The sequence below is a fragment of the Prinia subflava genome, chromosome 10 (assembly GCF_021018805.1).
Source record: "Prinia subflava isolate CZ2003 ecotype Zambia chromosome 10, Cam_Psub_1.2, whole genome shotgun sequence".
Classification (NCBI taxonomy): domain Eukaryota; kingdom Metazoa; phylum Chordata; class Aves; order Passeriformes; family Cisticolidae; genus Prinia; species Prinia subflava.
The window spans coordinates 16,381,263-16,397,969 of record NC_086256.1 but is presented as its reverse complement, the minus strand read 5'-3'; the positions used below and the strand labels follow the sequence as shown (position 1 = coordinate 16,397,969).

Sequence of the window (16,707 nt, the reverse complement as noted above, 5' to 3'; positions counted from 1 at the left end):
CTCTTCCTCCTATAAACACAGGACCTTGGAAGCAGTTCTTGGAGACAAGAACAGTAGTTGCTGACACGGAAAGGACAGTGCCAACAGTGAGGCATTATTTTCAAGAAATGACAACAATCATAGCATGAGTGTCCAGGCTGAATACTGGACCAGACACTCCAGCTTTTCAGACCCAGTTCTTAGCTTCAGCAAACCTCTCTGCAGAAGTCAGATTAAGGGAGTCGTGTAAGTTGCATTTTATTAGACAGAGGTGGATTTGATACATCTTATACCTTAATTTCCATTGTTGTTGTTCAGACATGTGGAGTGTACAGGTTTCCCATTTTTTAGTCAAGGAAGAAAAACACATTGCACAAAGCAGCTGCATTCAACAATACAACAAGATACGGATCATTATTCACTTGAAGACTAGAAACGTACCCGGAAAATTTTCAATCGTTCAGTATGCTAAAATATAGATAAAAAGAGTTAATTACTGTTTAATGATAAAATACATTAAAAAAATTCAGGCAAATCTAGAATGAAAACTTGTGACTTTCTTCAGTATGGCACCACTCTATTGTTTCATTATAAATTTGTAAAAGGCACCACACATTAAAACTGTAAAGCAAGGGAGAAAACAAAACCAAGCAACTTTCCATGATATTCTTTCTGTACAAATACATATGTATTTTAAGGCAGGTGTTTTTATGTGCAAAATACAAGTATACAAGTAAAACCAATGTTGGTATCATATATTCTCATACTCACTTCTTTTAGCTGTACGATTAGTGTCCAAATGTACAGTACAATGAAAACACTTTTCTCTAACAGAGCTCAAAATAGAAGGCAGGCTGGAAATATGGCCCTGATAACAATTAGGTTTTAAATCCAAAGAGCTTTTATTTAGACCCCTTAAACATGTACAAACAGTCATTCTCTTTTTCTTTTTGTCTCTTCCTTAAGAAAGGTCCATATCAACTTGTTCACTATGTCAGGTTGATCCTGCTGGAGCCAATGGCTGGCTTCGGACAAAATAGTTAATCTGAAATGATTTTTAACGTAAATCCTTGTAATTTCCGCCATCTCAACTTCCATAAACGCATCTCTTTCTCCCCATAACAGCAGGGTTGGCATGATGACTTCATGGTGCTGCAGAGGTAGGCAGCTTTAAAAATAAAACACACTTAGTTAAGTCTTATTTTAATAAAAAATCACCAAGACATATTTCATTCAACACAGCTTTTGAAATCAATGCAGTGAATCTCTGAATTGCAAACTTTCTGGGTTCCACCATATCTTCTACAATACCAAAAAAAACCCTGTGACTCCAAGTTCTACCAAAATAACCTACTTAAAATTTCAGTAAAATTTAAAAAATGTTTTCTTAATGCAATTATTTAAAATTGAATATTTTGTAAATATTACCTCATATTGGAAGCATTATGAAACATACAAGTAGCTAGAATGACAAACTTGTTATAAACTTTTATGACATATGTAAGTACTAGTTTTAAACTTAAGAGTTGGTTAAGAGACTATGCTCTGTAAAACGAGGAAGACAAAAAAGGTGACATGTCTTAGTTTAAAGTAAGACAAAGAAATTGAGACTTTGAAGACATTCTTCCTCTCTACTTACATGAGAAGTCAAGAAACGTTAATAAAAGACCACTTCAGATAATAATTTCATCTTGATCTATGAATTACAAGAATTCTTAAAATGCACTTTTTTACCAGTGCATTTACATCTCATTTTGCAAACAACCTGACCTCATCCACTGAACCACAGCTTATTCATAGTACCAGTTTTAAAAATTGATAATCTGATGATCTGATTCAGTGCATTTACACTAATCTCTTTACCTTTAATCCAGTATCCTGGATCTCTTCACTACTGACATGTGTGTTTCTTCACTTCTGTAGAGTTTACTGTTTTGTGCCTTGCAAGATTTCTATCTTCACTTAGGTGAACTCTATCAAGGCTTTTCTTTACAGGCTTTTTTTGTTTTTTGACTTTTCATTGCCTATGAACTACATTAAATTTCTGTTCAGTCTGGAATATGGGAAATTATATCATGCTTGAAGTTTCTACAAATCATCTGCAATGATTAGAGCACGGACTTCACATTTAGAAGGGAAGTTCCATCCATGAAATGTCAATGTCTTTGAAAAACAGACTCAGACCCTCAAACAGCTTTGTTATACAGCTTCTCTGTAAACAGTAAAGTACTTAACTGTTCTGTGAGAACTAGTCCCATTTTCTAAACAAATGGCATATCAGAAGAAATTCAAGTTCCAGCTTCTTACCTATCTCTCTTAACCAAACACAATAGAAAAACTTCATGGATTTATTCTCAATGTGTTTGTATTTAATATATAGTGAAGGGAATGACTCTGTGCTATTTATGAAAAGATGTATTGGTGACGGGTGGAAATAAGTTATTTCAGTCACCTCTTTGGAAGTAACATTCCAGAAAAATTAGGTTCTGAAGAATGAAACTCCAAGTGGGTACTAATGAGTCAGAAACCTTTAACACGTGGGTCAGCAGAATCAGCCCACTGGGAGTTATGGTGAATACAACTCAATAACATCCAAGTGCTGCTTAATGATTTAGATGGGAGAAAGGGAAAATTCCAATCTAGTTTTCGTATTTAACGATTCCCATCCCATAAGGCATGACCGTCAGAACTGATGAGCACAACTGAACGACTGATCCTCTCATTCCAGTCCAAAGCCTGCTGCATGTGGCTGATACACTTAGATAAGAGTCTCTGAATTCAGTGCAGGGGTACTTTCATTGGAAGAATAAAGCAAACAGTGCACAAACACACACACAAAACACACAGAGGAATTAACAGCTGTGAAGATACTTTCTGACTTATAACCGATACTACACTGAAACAATAGTTTAAACATTCTCAACTCTTCCATTTGTCGCACGTGGCTCCCCGAGCGGTTCGGCTGTCACAGGCACATCGCTGCTGCTGTCACAGGAGCATCTGGTGCCCGCACACGCAGCGAGGCGCGGCGGCGATGGAGCGACCCTGCCCGGGGCGCCCCCGCCTCGGAGCTGCTGCTCAGCCCTGCCCGGGGCTCCTGCGGAGCAGCTGCGGGGCCGGGGGCTGCTGGGCAGCCAGGCAGCCCCGCGGCCCTGGGACATCCCAGCTGATGTCACCGGCTGCTCTCTGCACAGCTCGAAATGAGCGTACTGTCACCAGCGCAGCCATCTCGTTTATTCCCCATTGCCAGCCATGCTTGGCGTTGGCTTTCTGCTTTCTCGTCCCAGTTCTGTCTCAGCCTGTGCAAGACAGCACCTAGCGCACATCCCTGCTTTCCTCACCGTGGTTCCCTGCGGATTGCTCTCCTGACAGTGACAGCATGGATGGCACAGAAAGAGCAAAGTGAATAAAAGTGGCAGTAAATTTGGACCATGGAAAATGAAAAGTTAATCTACTTCAAAAACCTATTGCCCAAATTTAGGGAAAGAAGAGAATCGGCATTTTAAAGGAAATTGGGAAGCCGGTCATTTGCTAGAGAAGCATGCAGGATATTTATCACTGCTGAAGACTGGAGACAGTAAAGGAAAAACAAATTCAATGGCACTCTTCTTGATACAATCCTTCAAGTTAGTGCTATAAGTAGAATATATGCAGAGTTAACACATCTGGCCCTGTTTTTGGTAGATAAAAAGGGGGTGTCAGTCTGTAAGGCCAAGCCAATTCCTTTCAGGAAAGTTAAAACCATTAGAAAACTGATTGAGAAAATAAAATAAATATTAATCTTGCAAAAATATTTCCTATTATGATGCTATCTCTGTTTTACTCTATGGAGTCTGCTAAGACCAATAAAGGAACAAAAAAAGCCCAAATCAAGGAAGGTTAGTTTTAGGCTTAGTTATAAAAGTTATCTCTCCCACCTTTCTGAAAAAAAGAAATAGCCTAAACACAATAGAATAGTCCCAGATATGGTTTTGTAAAGTTACAAGTGAGGGTAACATTCTTGGATGCCATATAATCTGATATTATAATATAATAATAAGCTTTTGATAGATATTATCATAATATGAATTGTAATTCAAACAATTAATTAATGTTAGTTTTAAAAGTATTGTTTAGAGGTGGATTTTTGGGATTGCAGTGGGGGCTGTGAATGAGGAAGGGTCTTTGCTTTATTAGATTTTGAAACAAAGATTTTCCTGATGTGCACTCTGCTTGTTTTGCCGTTTTGTGTGGACACCTCACAGCACACACCGGGTCTCACTGCTTTACCGGGCTGTGCCCACCTGCTGAGGCTCCAGGAACACACCTGGGGTCTTCCCCTGCTTCAGCAGCAGGAGAGGAGCCGCAGGAACACTTTTGGGCTCCAGGGGCCTCTCCAGAATATTCTCCTTTGGGAATATTATACTGACCTGAAAATAGTTCTGTAATGGTTAATAGGTCCTGTTAATGCTCCAGGTTGTGAAAAGACATAGAGATAAGCCTCAATATCTTCTGCAGTTAATCTGCAGCCTTTCCTTCCAATTCCAGTGGCCTGGCTGGTAAATAAACTTTTCAGAACCTACAAAAGCAAGAGGAAAAAGATATTATGTAAGATAGCTGGAAAATGTGATTTCTCTCTTTCAGCTGGACACGTCTTTCTAAAATCCGTTTATGCATATTTATAAATCTATGTTCAAAGTACAATGAATGGTTCAAAGGAGTTTTTAGGAAGCTATGTGTAAATGAAGTACAGAGAAATACCAAGTTACTGCCACTTGTGAGAGGCACGGCAAGTGCAGGCACACAGGTTTTTTTGGGCTGGACTCCAGCAGATGACAGGGCAGGAGGAAGGATGATTCCTGACCCCACAGCTGGCTGTGCCCTGTGTGTGCAGCACTGGGAGCTCTGCACAGGGCTGTGTAGGAGGGTGTATCCTGCAGCTGCATCGTCCTTTCCTATCTGCTCCTCCCTATCTAAGGTTTTATGAAGTGTTGGCCTTGGCTTCCCAGGCAGAGTGAATCCCCTGGCGGGATGTGAGGCCCACACTCCCACAGGGCCTGCCCTGCAGCAGGCTCTGAGAGGTCAGAGGATGTCCCACTGCACACAGGAACTTCAGAGAAGTCAGCAGGAATTCCCCAGGCACCAACTGTGTCCCACTGGTCAGGTCAAACTGGCTGACTCTAGGCGGGCTAATGCACTGCAGTGCTCGAGGTTAAAGCACATCCCGCAGCACCCCCAGAAATGCAGAAGTAAGAGTGCATCTCAGACACTCTGTGTACTTGTATGCTAATTTATATAAAGCTTAAGAAGGAAAAGAAGAAAGCTCCATATTTTTTCCAGTAATTATGACTGCATCAGAAGGGATCAATGTAGATGGCAATACTTCCATTACTCACAGTTAGATACATAAACAAGAGCATTCATTTTGCTCACCTTGAAATCATTTAGTGTAAACATGAATTCAGGAAACCATGGCATTTGGAAAAAGAAGTAGTAACCAGATTTAATCAATTGTGATGGATGTCGTAGAATGTATTCTGAAACAAAAATGTCCATGGATTAAAAATGAAAACTGATGACTCAAACAAAATTACTATTAATATTACTATTTTTTAAACTTAAAGGAATGTTTTAAAAATATTACATTAAAGTATGCTGTGTGACAAAAGATGGTTATTGTTTCAGGAGTAAATATATGATGGGGCCATTGAAAGATACTTATTTTATAAATGTTAGTAGAAACAGCCAGCAAAACAGAAGTTTGCCAAAGATTAGGTGAAGACAGCAACACTGGAGAGCTTAATTGCATGGTGGGTTTTCACTTAGAGATCTATTTGTGTAGCTAGTCCAAAGCATTTTTTTCCAGATATGGAATAAAAGGCATAAATAGGTATTTCTCTCATCAATTATGTGATGCACAGAAATTTGTAGATGATGATCCATTGACATTCTAAAGACTGCATCTCTCCTGTTCATAGAAGTATAGAATTTTTCAAGCAGTGTCTTTTTGCCAATTTCAGGAACCGTAATCAAGGTTTCATAGAGTCACTTTTTAAAGATTTTTACAGTTATTTTTAAAGACATAGAAGCATATAGAGCAAAAGAAAATTATATATAACAAACTTGCATTGACTGTTTGGGGTTTTTTAATTGTAAATTTCTGTCTCCAGTGAGTTTCAAGAGCCAACATTGACATTCAAATATCAACTTCCTCAAAGCAAGCACACAATGTGTGCAGGTACTAGGAAGTCTAGAACTTTTCCTTTACAGGGTCAAATTCAGGAATGTAAAAACTGCATTCCCAACACAGGACATAGCTCTGAAATATTAATTCTGACAGTGAATAAAAATGGGTTTTAAGGAAACATAAACTGAAGTGTTAGCTAGCTTCTAAACTTTCGTATCTTATACATTCTTAAATTACATCACCGTTTATATTTTTCCTGATGGACCATTGTCAACACTGATCACTTTACTTTTCTGTATTATTTAGAAACTGTAATTTCTTTTAATCCACAGTAGAATAAATTTGATGTAGGGAGAATTTGTCAAGCTACAGAGATTTTGTAGTTCAACAAATATGCAAACATTATAATAAAATGCAACTGTCTTCTCTACAGCCTTGCTCCTGCTCTCAGTGAAAACACTGCAAAAAGCTCCTGCTTGCTCGTGTGGTGAACAGACCTCTCCATGGGTGAGTGTGGATTAACCACCTGGCAAAATGTTCTTTAGTATCTTAGAAAGGTGCCTGAGAACACTGTGAGAACAACAAGTGTGATGGTGTGGCTTGATCTCACAGTGTAAGGTCAGATTTGCATTCAACTGAAATGAAAATTAAAGCTGTGCTGTATATTCTTAGCTATTTATGGGAAAATGGGCTGACTTTTTAAATGGAGACAGGGTAAGGCAATTGAAAAAATTAAAATTAGTGAGATAGTACTTTCCTTTTCATTAATGAATGTTGATATAATTCCTATGAAATGTTTTGTAATTCTGAGTAGTAGACAAACTCAACTCTATCACAACAAACAGCAAAACAAGTCCTGTTTCAGCAAAGTACTGGTATATATCTGAGCATCTAGTAAGCAACCTGGAAAGATTTCTTCCAATGAATATTGCACCAGATCATAGATTGTCACTTGTCACCTAAATCAGGACATAATTCTACGTGTCTGATTCACATTCATACAAAGGTAGGTTTATGTAGATTGAATGATGCAGTGTGGCCTTTACCGAAGTGTAATACAATACAGATACCTCTTTGGGAATTTTTTCCTGATAAAGTGGAACAAAGCAGATTCATGTGTATGAAAATTATGTTTGTGGACCCTCAAAGATTAAAAAAACTCTGTAACTTGTGTTGCAAGCATTCCCACTTCCTACAATAAATGTATTTCCAGAAGTCAAATAAACACTTGATACCTTACTGCTTCACAAATACAGTCCAGACTGTGAGAGCCATAGAGTGCTGGCAGCTCATCTACTGGGGCAGGCTGTTGGTTCTCAGAGCAAACACAATCCTGACCAAAATGCAGATTCTTTGGATTAACAAAGACTACTGTAAAACTTACCTGTAAATACAGAAGGATGAGGGAAGTTAACCACAATCAGCTTGGTCACCATCTCAGGGTAACAGATGGCCACTAACCAAGCGATCATTCCTCCCCAGTCATGGCCAATCAACACACACTTGTTGTATCCTACCACATAAACACATTTACATGCTTTTATTTAAAGGAATTAGCACCCACGAAATTATCACATACAATAAAATCATTATTGGGCTAAATAGGTGGTTCAGCACATTTAATAATGGAACTTTAATACTGCCCTGCTTCCATTACTAACAGTCAGAAAAAATAGGGCACTGTTATAGTTCAAAAATCTACAAATACTTGAAAGTATTTAATTTGACTTCATTAACCATACTTCCTCCATGTCACCCTAAAGTCACTCAGTGTGCAGATGGCCACCGTGGCCAGTGCAGGGTCAGACAGACAGCTCAGTCTGCAGTCATTATAACACATGGACATTGCCATGTTTAGGCAGTTTGGAATTTGAAACTGCACACAAGAAAACAGAGCAATCTCCTGAGCACCTCCGGAACAAAATAATCCTAAGGAATTTCTCTGAATATGAGAGGTCATCTAAGCACTCAATGCCATCCTTATGCAAAATGTGGGCATTACACTTAATAGCCATATGCACAGCATGTGTAAACACTCCCATTTATATACTTAGGAGGCCCGTAGCTTTTCTCCATAAGCTGTTTTGTTGGTAATTTTTTAAGTTCTGGACATTCACACGCTTATTCTTTCATCAATAATAAGTGCATTTTAACAGAAATAGAAGCAGCATGGGCAGGATAGTGATCCGGTGTTTTGAAAGCTTAACCACTCCTTCTTTTACCACTGCTGGAAAACAACAGTGGTTGTTTGGAAAACAACAGATACTGTAGTGTCAGATACCATCACCTTTCTCATTGAGGAATGTTGTGTTGGGCACACAGACTACAAATGAAACATATAAAAGCCAAGATGTTTAGAATTTTGACATAAATTTGGATGCAGTTGCCAAAGAACTTTATAAATCCTCTTGGACAGAAATCTTTTGGAGCACTTTTGATGTAATTGAGTCCTCCAAAAGAATTTAACTTGGGATTAGGACAAACAAAGATAACAAGGCTCTGAAGTACTTTTTCCAAAAAAATTTGGTTCCTCTGAAATTGAATTATGCTGAGAGCCCTTCTCAAGCATAACCATGGCATTACCATGGAGATTAACACAACCAGTAAAGGCTGGAAAATGTCAACACTGTGTGAGGACTGCCTGCCCAATCTTTTGCCAATACTGAAACATCACAAGCAAGCAAATCCTAAATTCAAATCTCAGAACTTGAATCACTACTTTATTATTTCTTCATATGAAATGCAGTAAGTTGTTTTACTATTGCTAGAGTATCTAGGGAATTAAAATGATTCAGAGAACGACAATCTAATCCCTTGTGTTGTTCTTGGTACGGAAGGGGAATTCCCCTCACCAGGGGTTACAATTTACCATCCAAACAGGGACACTTCAAGCTGAACTGGAGGGGCAAATTTTGCACTTCAGCTCCAGACTTTGCCCCGTGTATTTGCCACAGAGAGCATTCTCATTCTCCCTTCTGCTCTCCCTGTTGTGTAAGACAGAGTGATTCAGCTCTTGAGAACTGACTGTTGTGCAGGAGTAGTATTTTCAGAGGGCTTTCTTTTTTTTTCCAATACAGCAGATGTACTCTCATCATCTCTGTAAAGCCCACTATATTTATTATGTCTTGTTTGTGCAAAAAGAATGTCATCTGATATAAATTCCTTGGTCTGCAAGTGCTTTAAGACTCTAACTCAGAATATTATCCACTAAGTGCAAGTGGTTAGGAGGAAAAACTTCTTAGGGAAAAAGACCTTAGGTTTGTACTGCTGGATTTTAGAGCATGTAGGATTTTTCTTTTCAAAACTCATGATGGAAAACTTACCTTTACATATTGCTTATACTGACATACACATTGTAATTAGAAAACAACCCTTTTTCATTTATAATTTCCAAAAAAAATCAGTATCCTTAAATTTATATCTATACACCTCTGTAATGCATATATATTAAAAACACCCCAGTGCTAGATATTTATGTGGGGGTTTTTTCCTAGAAAATCAAGTAATTTATGAGTCAAGTAGGTTTTTCTACTAACGCACCTAGAGATTCCAAAATATCCTTTATGTCTGCTATCAGGCAATCTAACTTGTAATTTTCTTTGTGAGGAGGAGCATCTGTTTCTCCATAACCTCTCAAATCCAGGGCCACCACTCGATATTCACTTTTAAATTCCCGCAATTGATGGCGCCAGGAATACCTAACAAAAGGGAAAAAAAGTTGGAGTTACAAGGTCAAGCAGTATGATACACAAAATGCGCTCAACGCTTTTGCACCCAAATATTTGAGGGTAAACTAGCATGGCTTTGTTTGCTATGAGAATCTTTTTTCTTTCTGTGCTGTGCTGATGGTTCTTTGTGGCTGCAGCAGTTTTGTGCTCACTTCTTGAATTCCCCAGTAACAAAGTGCAGCTGCCAGCAAGGGGGCATGGCCAGAGCCAGGGTTTTTCAACAATTCCTGGAGTCTGGCACAGTCCCTTTGCTGCAAAGGACGCAGGCATAAACCAGAGCACTGGGAGGGGTATTCTGTTTTATCCTTGGAGCCATAGTAGCATCAAAAAAGTAAGGTCTGAAAAGCTTTCTCTTCTCCATGGCAGCCATGTTTTGACTTTTTTTTTTTCTATTCAGAAAAAGAATGTCAGATAATTCATACACTAAATAAACTAAAGAAAGAAATCTAGTTAATAACAAATGATCTTGATGAAGTTTATGGGTTTTATCCTGTGTACACTTTCATCTGTGTCTCTGTACCAGAACTGTTGCAGAGCAAGCTCTCTGTGTGTTGGTACTACACAAAGTATTTCATCCTTGTGTTTCCATGGAAGACAGTGATAGCATTACATACATCAAAAGGCATACAAAGGCAAGAACTCAGGCAAAGGCCTGGGCTGTTCCTCACTCTGTAACTGGATGTAGTGACTAGATGGGTGTTATGAAGGAAAAACAAAAAGAAAATGCTGGGTCTTATCCTGCAAGAACTACTTGCCCCTCAGCTGTCATTGACACCAAATGAATTTCAGAATAGCCAGTACCAGGACAGACATGGCCTGATCTTACACTGTAATAGAAAGATTTATGAAAAACATGATCCTTCTGGACATGTATAACAGTCCCTCTGTGCTAGGATCTAGCTCTTACTTCTGCTTATTTCAACAGTTCCAGATAAAGGATATATAACATTTGGCTCATCGGTGGTTGTAAGAGTGATGCACAGAATTCTACCTTAATCCAAACAGTGTTTGTATCAGACCATGGGCTCTTCCACTTTACCTTTGCCTCCAGCCTATTGGGGACTTTGAACTTATATAGTGTTACAGGAACTCTCAGTGATACAAATCTGTGTTCGCATAAACAAAATAGTCAGAACATTTTCATTTCAGTGCTATACAATGCTAAGGCAAGGTTTAGCTGAGATCTCCAGGAATGAATTTTTCACAGGCATTATATAATGACTTGGAAGCTGAATTTGCCATGGTAACTGTTGTAGCTGTTCTATATACTTCAGTAAGAAGAAAGAACCAGGCCAATAAATAATCAACTATTTTTGTTTTGAGAAAATGTCTACAAGCTATTCTCATCCTCTGTTTTCACAACAGTCCATCATTCTCCAAATGTCTGACCTATCACAGGCAGGTTTTACATTCAAAGAAACCCTTATATCCCATATGATATATAACCATTGGACAGCAGTTCTGCAAGCAGAATTTGGAAATTGAGTTGTGAACCTCCATGTTCATAAGGTTGAATCTATTTTGAGACTTTCTGATCACATTCTTTCTAAAAGGCAAGTAGTATAAAATGTAGCAGCTCACACAACTTTTATGTACTCAGCTGCCTCAACACATTATGCCCAATTTCAAGTATTTTATTATTGACCTTCCACAATTTATTTATTTTCAAGTTCTTATCCATCTAAAACACTCACTGGTTCTGGTGTGTTACATTCTTTTGTGATCTGTCACCCTCAGACATTCTCTGTCACTCTTAGTGGTCAGTATTGTCTGGTTATGTTTGTCCTATTTATAACCTTGAGACATTCGAAGGCAGATGATTTGTTAAAATGAAGAAGTTTAATTGTGGACAGTATTCTTTTTGCTTTCCTAGACAAACAATACAAATCTGATGCTGCTTTACATCTCTCTTAAACTGTGGTTATTTTATCTTGTGCTCTCAGAAACAATCACTATTCCTGAATGAAAAAGTATTCCCTGAGTGAATGAACAACCTAACACAAATATTGGTAATATGACTGGTTTACAGACTATTAGCATGTAGTGTTCTTTTTAAAAACAGTGATAGAAACTGTGCTATTGGTGGTCCCAGTGACCTACATAGGAGGTTTTTTTATTCATCTCTTTTGAATGGTCAGACAATACAATCTAGTAGCTGCCACTTATAGCCTGACCCACTATTCTAAACTGTAAGAATGACTTTCTGCTTTTTAAAAATAATACACCTGATCTCAGTAGAATACATATATAAAATGCTAATTTCTCCATCACTATTCCTCCATAGGGAAAACCAGCTGTAGTCTTATTGCCTGTGTTAGAATATGCTTTATGCATATTTATATGCATAATATTTGAATAGAATATGCACTGGCCCATCTACCTGTCCTTTCAATCAAAGTTTACAGCTTTAATATTTTTAGATAGCAATTTATTACTAGAATAAAGTCCTTCTTTGAAAATTTAACATAAATGTGACTGTCCCATCACCTTCAAGGGCATTAGTACCTAGGGGAAACTGCTGGGGGAAGAGAACTGACCTCTCTTCTCCTTGGATCCGTTTAGCCTGGTATGACTGAGTGCAGATTGAAAGATCACAGTCCCAGCAGTGGCCTCTAGCCCCACAGCTGAGTTTGGAAAGGAAAAGGATCATTTACCTTGCTGAATTACTGGCATTAGTACTTCCCTTATTCTCTTTCTGTTTTTTCCATGCAATTTCTGTAAGCCATGCTTCACTAGTTAAACCTGACAATGACAGCCTGAGCAATTTGGTTAAATCATTGGACATATGACTGCTTTTCATAGTTATAAACAAACATTTAGGATTGGCTTTGATTCACATTCATCTTGTGATGAACTAATAATAGAACCTTTTTCCCTGAGTAACATTCTGAAATTAGGCTGCACAATAGCCTATAGAACTCATAGTTCTTCTCCTCCCCAGTTAAAAATTAATGTATAGTATTTTTAATAAATGGAGCAAACCAGGTTGCACTTAACATATAATGGATCATTATTTTAACACACTCTGCTATAATTCATAACTTTAGCCATATAGTACAAATACTATCCAAAAGGAAATTTGTTTAAAATTCGCACTTCCTTCACAAAGTTTCAGGAAAGGGTACATACCTGAGGAAAAATGGATTGACAGTACAAAAAAGAGGGTTGGTTTGTGTTTGTCTGAAGGATTTTTTTTGCAGATGCTGCAGTTAAAATAACATTTCAGTGGTTTGTTGTCTACTGAAACTTCATGCCATTAGTATTCATAAATACATATAAGGGATCACACTGGGGATATTTAAGCAGAGATGTTCATCCTTGGCTATCTTATGCAGCCTCTTTTATAACAGAAAATGATGAAGGGAGTTTTACCAGAATTCTGGAAAGCCATGAAGCAGCAACATGAGTGGTTTGCCTCTTTCTCCAGCAGCCACATAGTGGAATCGTAACCCTGAATCCTAAAGTAAGAGAAAAAGGAGTGTGTTTATTGCTGCATAAAACTGCTAGTTTGGGATTTGAGAATGATGATGATTTCATATTCTAAGAAACAATATATTGCCCCTAAAACCCATCAAATTTTCAGTTTTGAAGCTGAAGCCTTCTGTACTTCTGAGATCAGGTATCTGCTACACCCCGGCAATGCTGAGTACCCCACACCCTGCCCAGCCACCACAGCCTCTTCCAGGAGGGACCATCCCCCTCACCTGCCGGGCTCTGTGCCTGTGGCCACCCCGAGCACACAGAGCACTGCCCGGCACAGCCACCGGGAAATGCAGGACAGTGTCACAGCAACACAGTGCCTCCACACAGACACCAGCCATGGGCTTTACAGAGAGACTGTAAAACACAGTATGTTTGAAATGCACTCCCAATCTTTCAGTTAGCTGCTAAGATTATGCAACTATTTAAAACCATCACAGTGCACTCTGGCACCGTAAAGGACCACGTGGATTCTTAACGACCAAAAGCAATCAAAATGAAGGAACAAGAGAGCAAGACATTATTGCTAGTTTTTATCATTCTAGGCTTCAGACTCACTTCAGAAAATTAAGCTTTAATGTTATAATCTTCTTTCTGCCTTGTCAATAGTCACTTTCTGATGGATCTTTTAGGAAAATGGGTCTTAAGAGAATTACAAGCAGGCAACTTACTTATTGCAGAAGCTGATCACTGAAATGCCATTGAAATGAATGGATGTACACAAGCTTACACTGACTGAAGGTCAAGTCCAGTGGAATTTAGATAAGCTTTGATTATGGCCTAGAGGTTTCACTGAATTCTGACACAGAAGTGGATACAGAAGTTAGGAGTTAGCTCACAAAATACTGTTTAGAAGTCATGTGAAAGAAACTACAGGAAGAGGAGTTGTACAGCTCCTGAACAAATGTCAAAGCCTGCACCGCCTCTGCTATTTCAAAAAGGAAAGAAAAACTCAGAGCCTTTGCTGCACATCAAGAGCTAATATTAGGGCAAGGACCACAAATATATACAAAAAAGGTTTTCTTGCCAAAGATGCTTCAAATGCTCTGAGATATCTTGACACTCATTAGTCACCAACGAGCAGCAAACCCATTAATTTATAATCTCATTCTTGAAAGGGCTCTGAAGAGGGAACCATTTGGATTTTCTATACTTGCTGTGGATATATTAGGGACCTTTTTATCAGTTTTGCCCCTAATTACACTGATATTTCACCTCTGGGATGCCAATGAACTTGAAGTCCCTAGAGGCAAAAGTAAATTTCTAGTAAATTTGGGGGCCATTATATCATCTGTATCATTCTCCAGAGTCACTCTGCCTTCGCTTCTTTTTTTTAAATTATAAAATTATATATATAATTTTATAATTAAAATAAATTATATTTAATAATATATATTATATTTTATATTAAAAAGTAGAAGTTTCTCAGTTTCCTTCCACAGTTTCCCATTTAGTGAGTAATGGGTAAGCCCCCCTCCATGCTGCTTCCTTCAGTCAGCGTCCTCTTGGTATTTACCCTCCATGTTTTTTATTTCAATCTATTTGTTGCTTTTAAGGAACTTCCCTTTACTCCTGAAAATTCCATTCCACTTGTACAGCAGCAGTTTAAATATCACCCAAACTACGCCCGTCCTCGACTTTTTCAGTTGCTGCTGTTCCCTTTTTTCACCCCCTAGAACAGATATAGGATGCTGCCACCTTTTCCAACACTGCCTGTTCTATGGAAATCTGAATGGCTTTGTAGGATGTATGTGTTTGGAAAGTAATCCATTAGCCTGCTGCTATCCAACAGCAAGAGCTTCTTATTTCCTGAAATGAGTGATCAATTGTCATATTGACAACAATTCGATTTGCCCCCAAATGCTCTTCTATTACTGTCATACCGCTCTCACTTCCCCAGCAGCCTGCTCATTTACTGCTTTGTGCTGCAGGAAAAAAAGAACGTGTCATATGAGTGAAAAAGCCCACACATGCCTTCTAATGATGTTGCCAAAAGAAAACAAGCAAATCATGACAAACTGTAGGTCACTAATTTGTATTAGTACTGCCTGGCACAATATCGTGTGCACAGAACCCTGGAAACAGAGATCTTTGTGCTTATTTTATGAAAAATAGCCCTTGACAAAACTTGCAAAAAAACCCTAGCAAATACTTCATTTAGAGCACTCAGTAAAGGAGCAAATCACAGGCAGAGACCTGAGACAAGTACCGACACTGACCGGTGGCTTAAACTGTACAGCCTGAGGGACAGCAATTGGCTTCTCGCTCTACGTTTTCCCTGTAACAGCGATGCACGAAACGAGGTGCCCTGTGCAACTGGGCAAACCGCACACAGCACAGAGAGCAGAGGCGGTGCAGGCAGCGCTGAGCTGCGGGAGACCCTGGGCAGATGAACCCCTCACCGCCCACCCAGGGCTCCGCACCCGGGCGGGCCGGGCACCGCGTCCTCCCGGCCTGAGGCCCCGCAGCCCAGTCGGGCACGGCACCGCTCCCCGGGCAGCGCAGGCAGGCGCTGGATGCGCGCAGCTGTGCGAGCACGGCAGGGCAGGTGGGCTGCCCGCGCTCCGCACACAGCAGGGCGGGCAGGCAGGGGTGCCTGCACAGAGCATCGCACACAGCAGGGCGGGCAGGGGTGCCATGCACAGCGCTCCGCACACAGCAGGGCGGGCAGGGGTGCCGTGCACAGCGCTCCGCACACAGCAGGGCGGGCAGGGGTGCCGTGCACAGAGCACGCAGCAGGGCGGGCGGGCAGGGGTGCCGTGCACAGAGCACGCAGCAGGGCGGGCGGGCAGGGGTGCCATGCACAGAGCACACAGCAGGGCGGGCGGGCAGGGGTGCCATGCAGAGCGCGGGGGTGGGTGCCTGCGCGCCCAGCGGGGCCCGCTCCCCCCGCCCGCGCCCTCACCTTGATGCGGACGTAGCAGTGGGTGCCCAGGGAGGGGTCGTTGAGGCAGGCGGGGGGGTTCTCCCGCACCACCCAGCGGAAGGTCTCGCCCGGCCGCCGGCCGATGCTCCAGAGCAGCCGCAGCCCGGCGATGCAGGCGCACACTCCGCAGTAGCTGTAGACCAGCGCCCAGAAGAGCAGCGCCCGGGCGGCCACCATCACCCGGCGGGCGGGCTGAGGGCACGCAGCGCCGGGTCTCGCCATCGGGCCCCGCCGCCGCCGTCCCCGCCGGCCGGGAGGGGCTCGGAGCGCCGCCGCCGCCAGGAGCCGCCCGAGCGGAGGCACCGGGAGCGGCGGCGGCGCGCCCGCCCCGCGGCCCTCGCCCTGCGCCGCCGCCGGGCACAGCGCCGGGCACAGCGCCGGGCACAGCGCCGGGCACAGCGCCGGGCACAGCGCCGGGCACAGCGCCG

At 41.0% G+C, this 16,707-nt stretch overlaps 1 protein-coding gene across 1 annotated transcript; it reads right to left on the bottom strand.

Moving 5' to 3' along the window:
• Positions 1 to 230: 230 nt before the first annotated feature.
• Positions 231 to 16,643, bottom strand: EPHX4 (epoxide hydrolase 4). Its single transcript, XM_063406812.1, has 7 exons — positions 16,259 to 16,643; positions 13,246 to 13,331; positions 9,686 to 9,843; positions 7,530 to 7,658; positions 5,392 to 5,495; positions 4,389 to 4,537; positions 231 to 1,147 (listed from the first exon to the last, which is right to left on the bottom strand). Exons 1-7 carry the CDS (start codon positions 16,499 to 16,501, stop codon positions 913 to 915), a joined length of 1,104 nt encoding a protein of 367 aa, XP_063262882.1. The 5' UTR covers positions 16,502 to 16,643; the 3' UTR covers positions 231 to 912.
• Between the last annotated feature and the right edge of the window lie 64 nt (positions 16,644 to 16,707).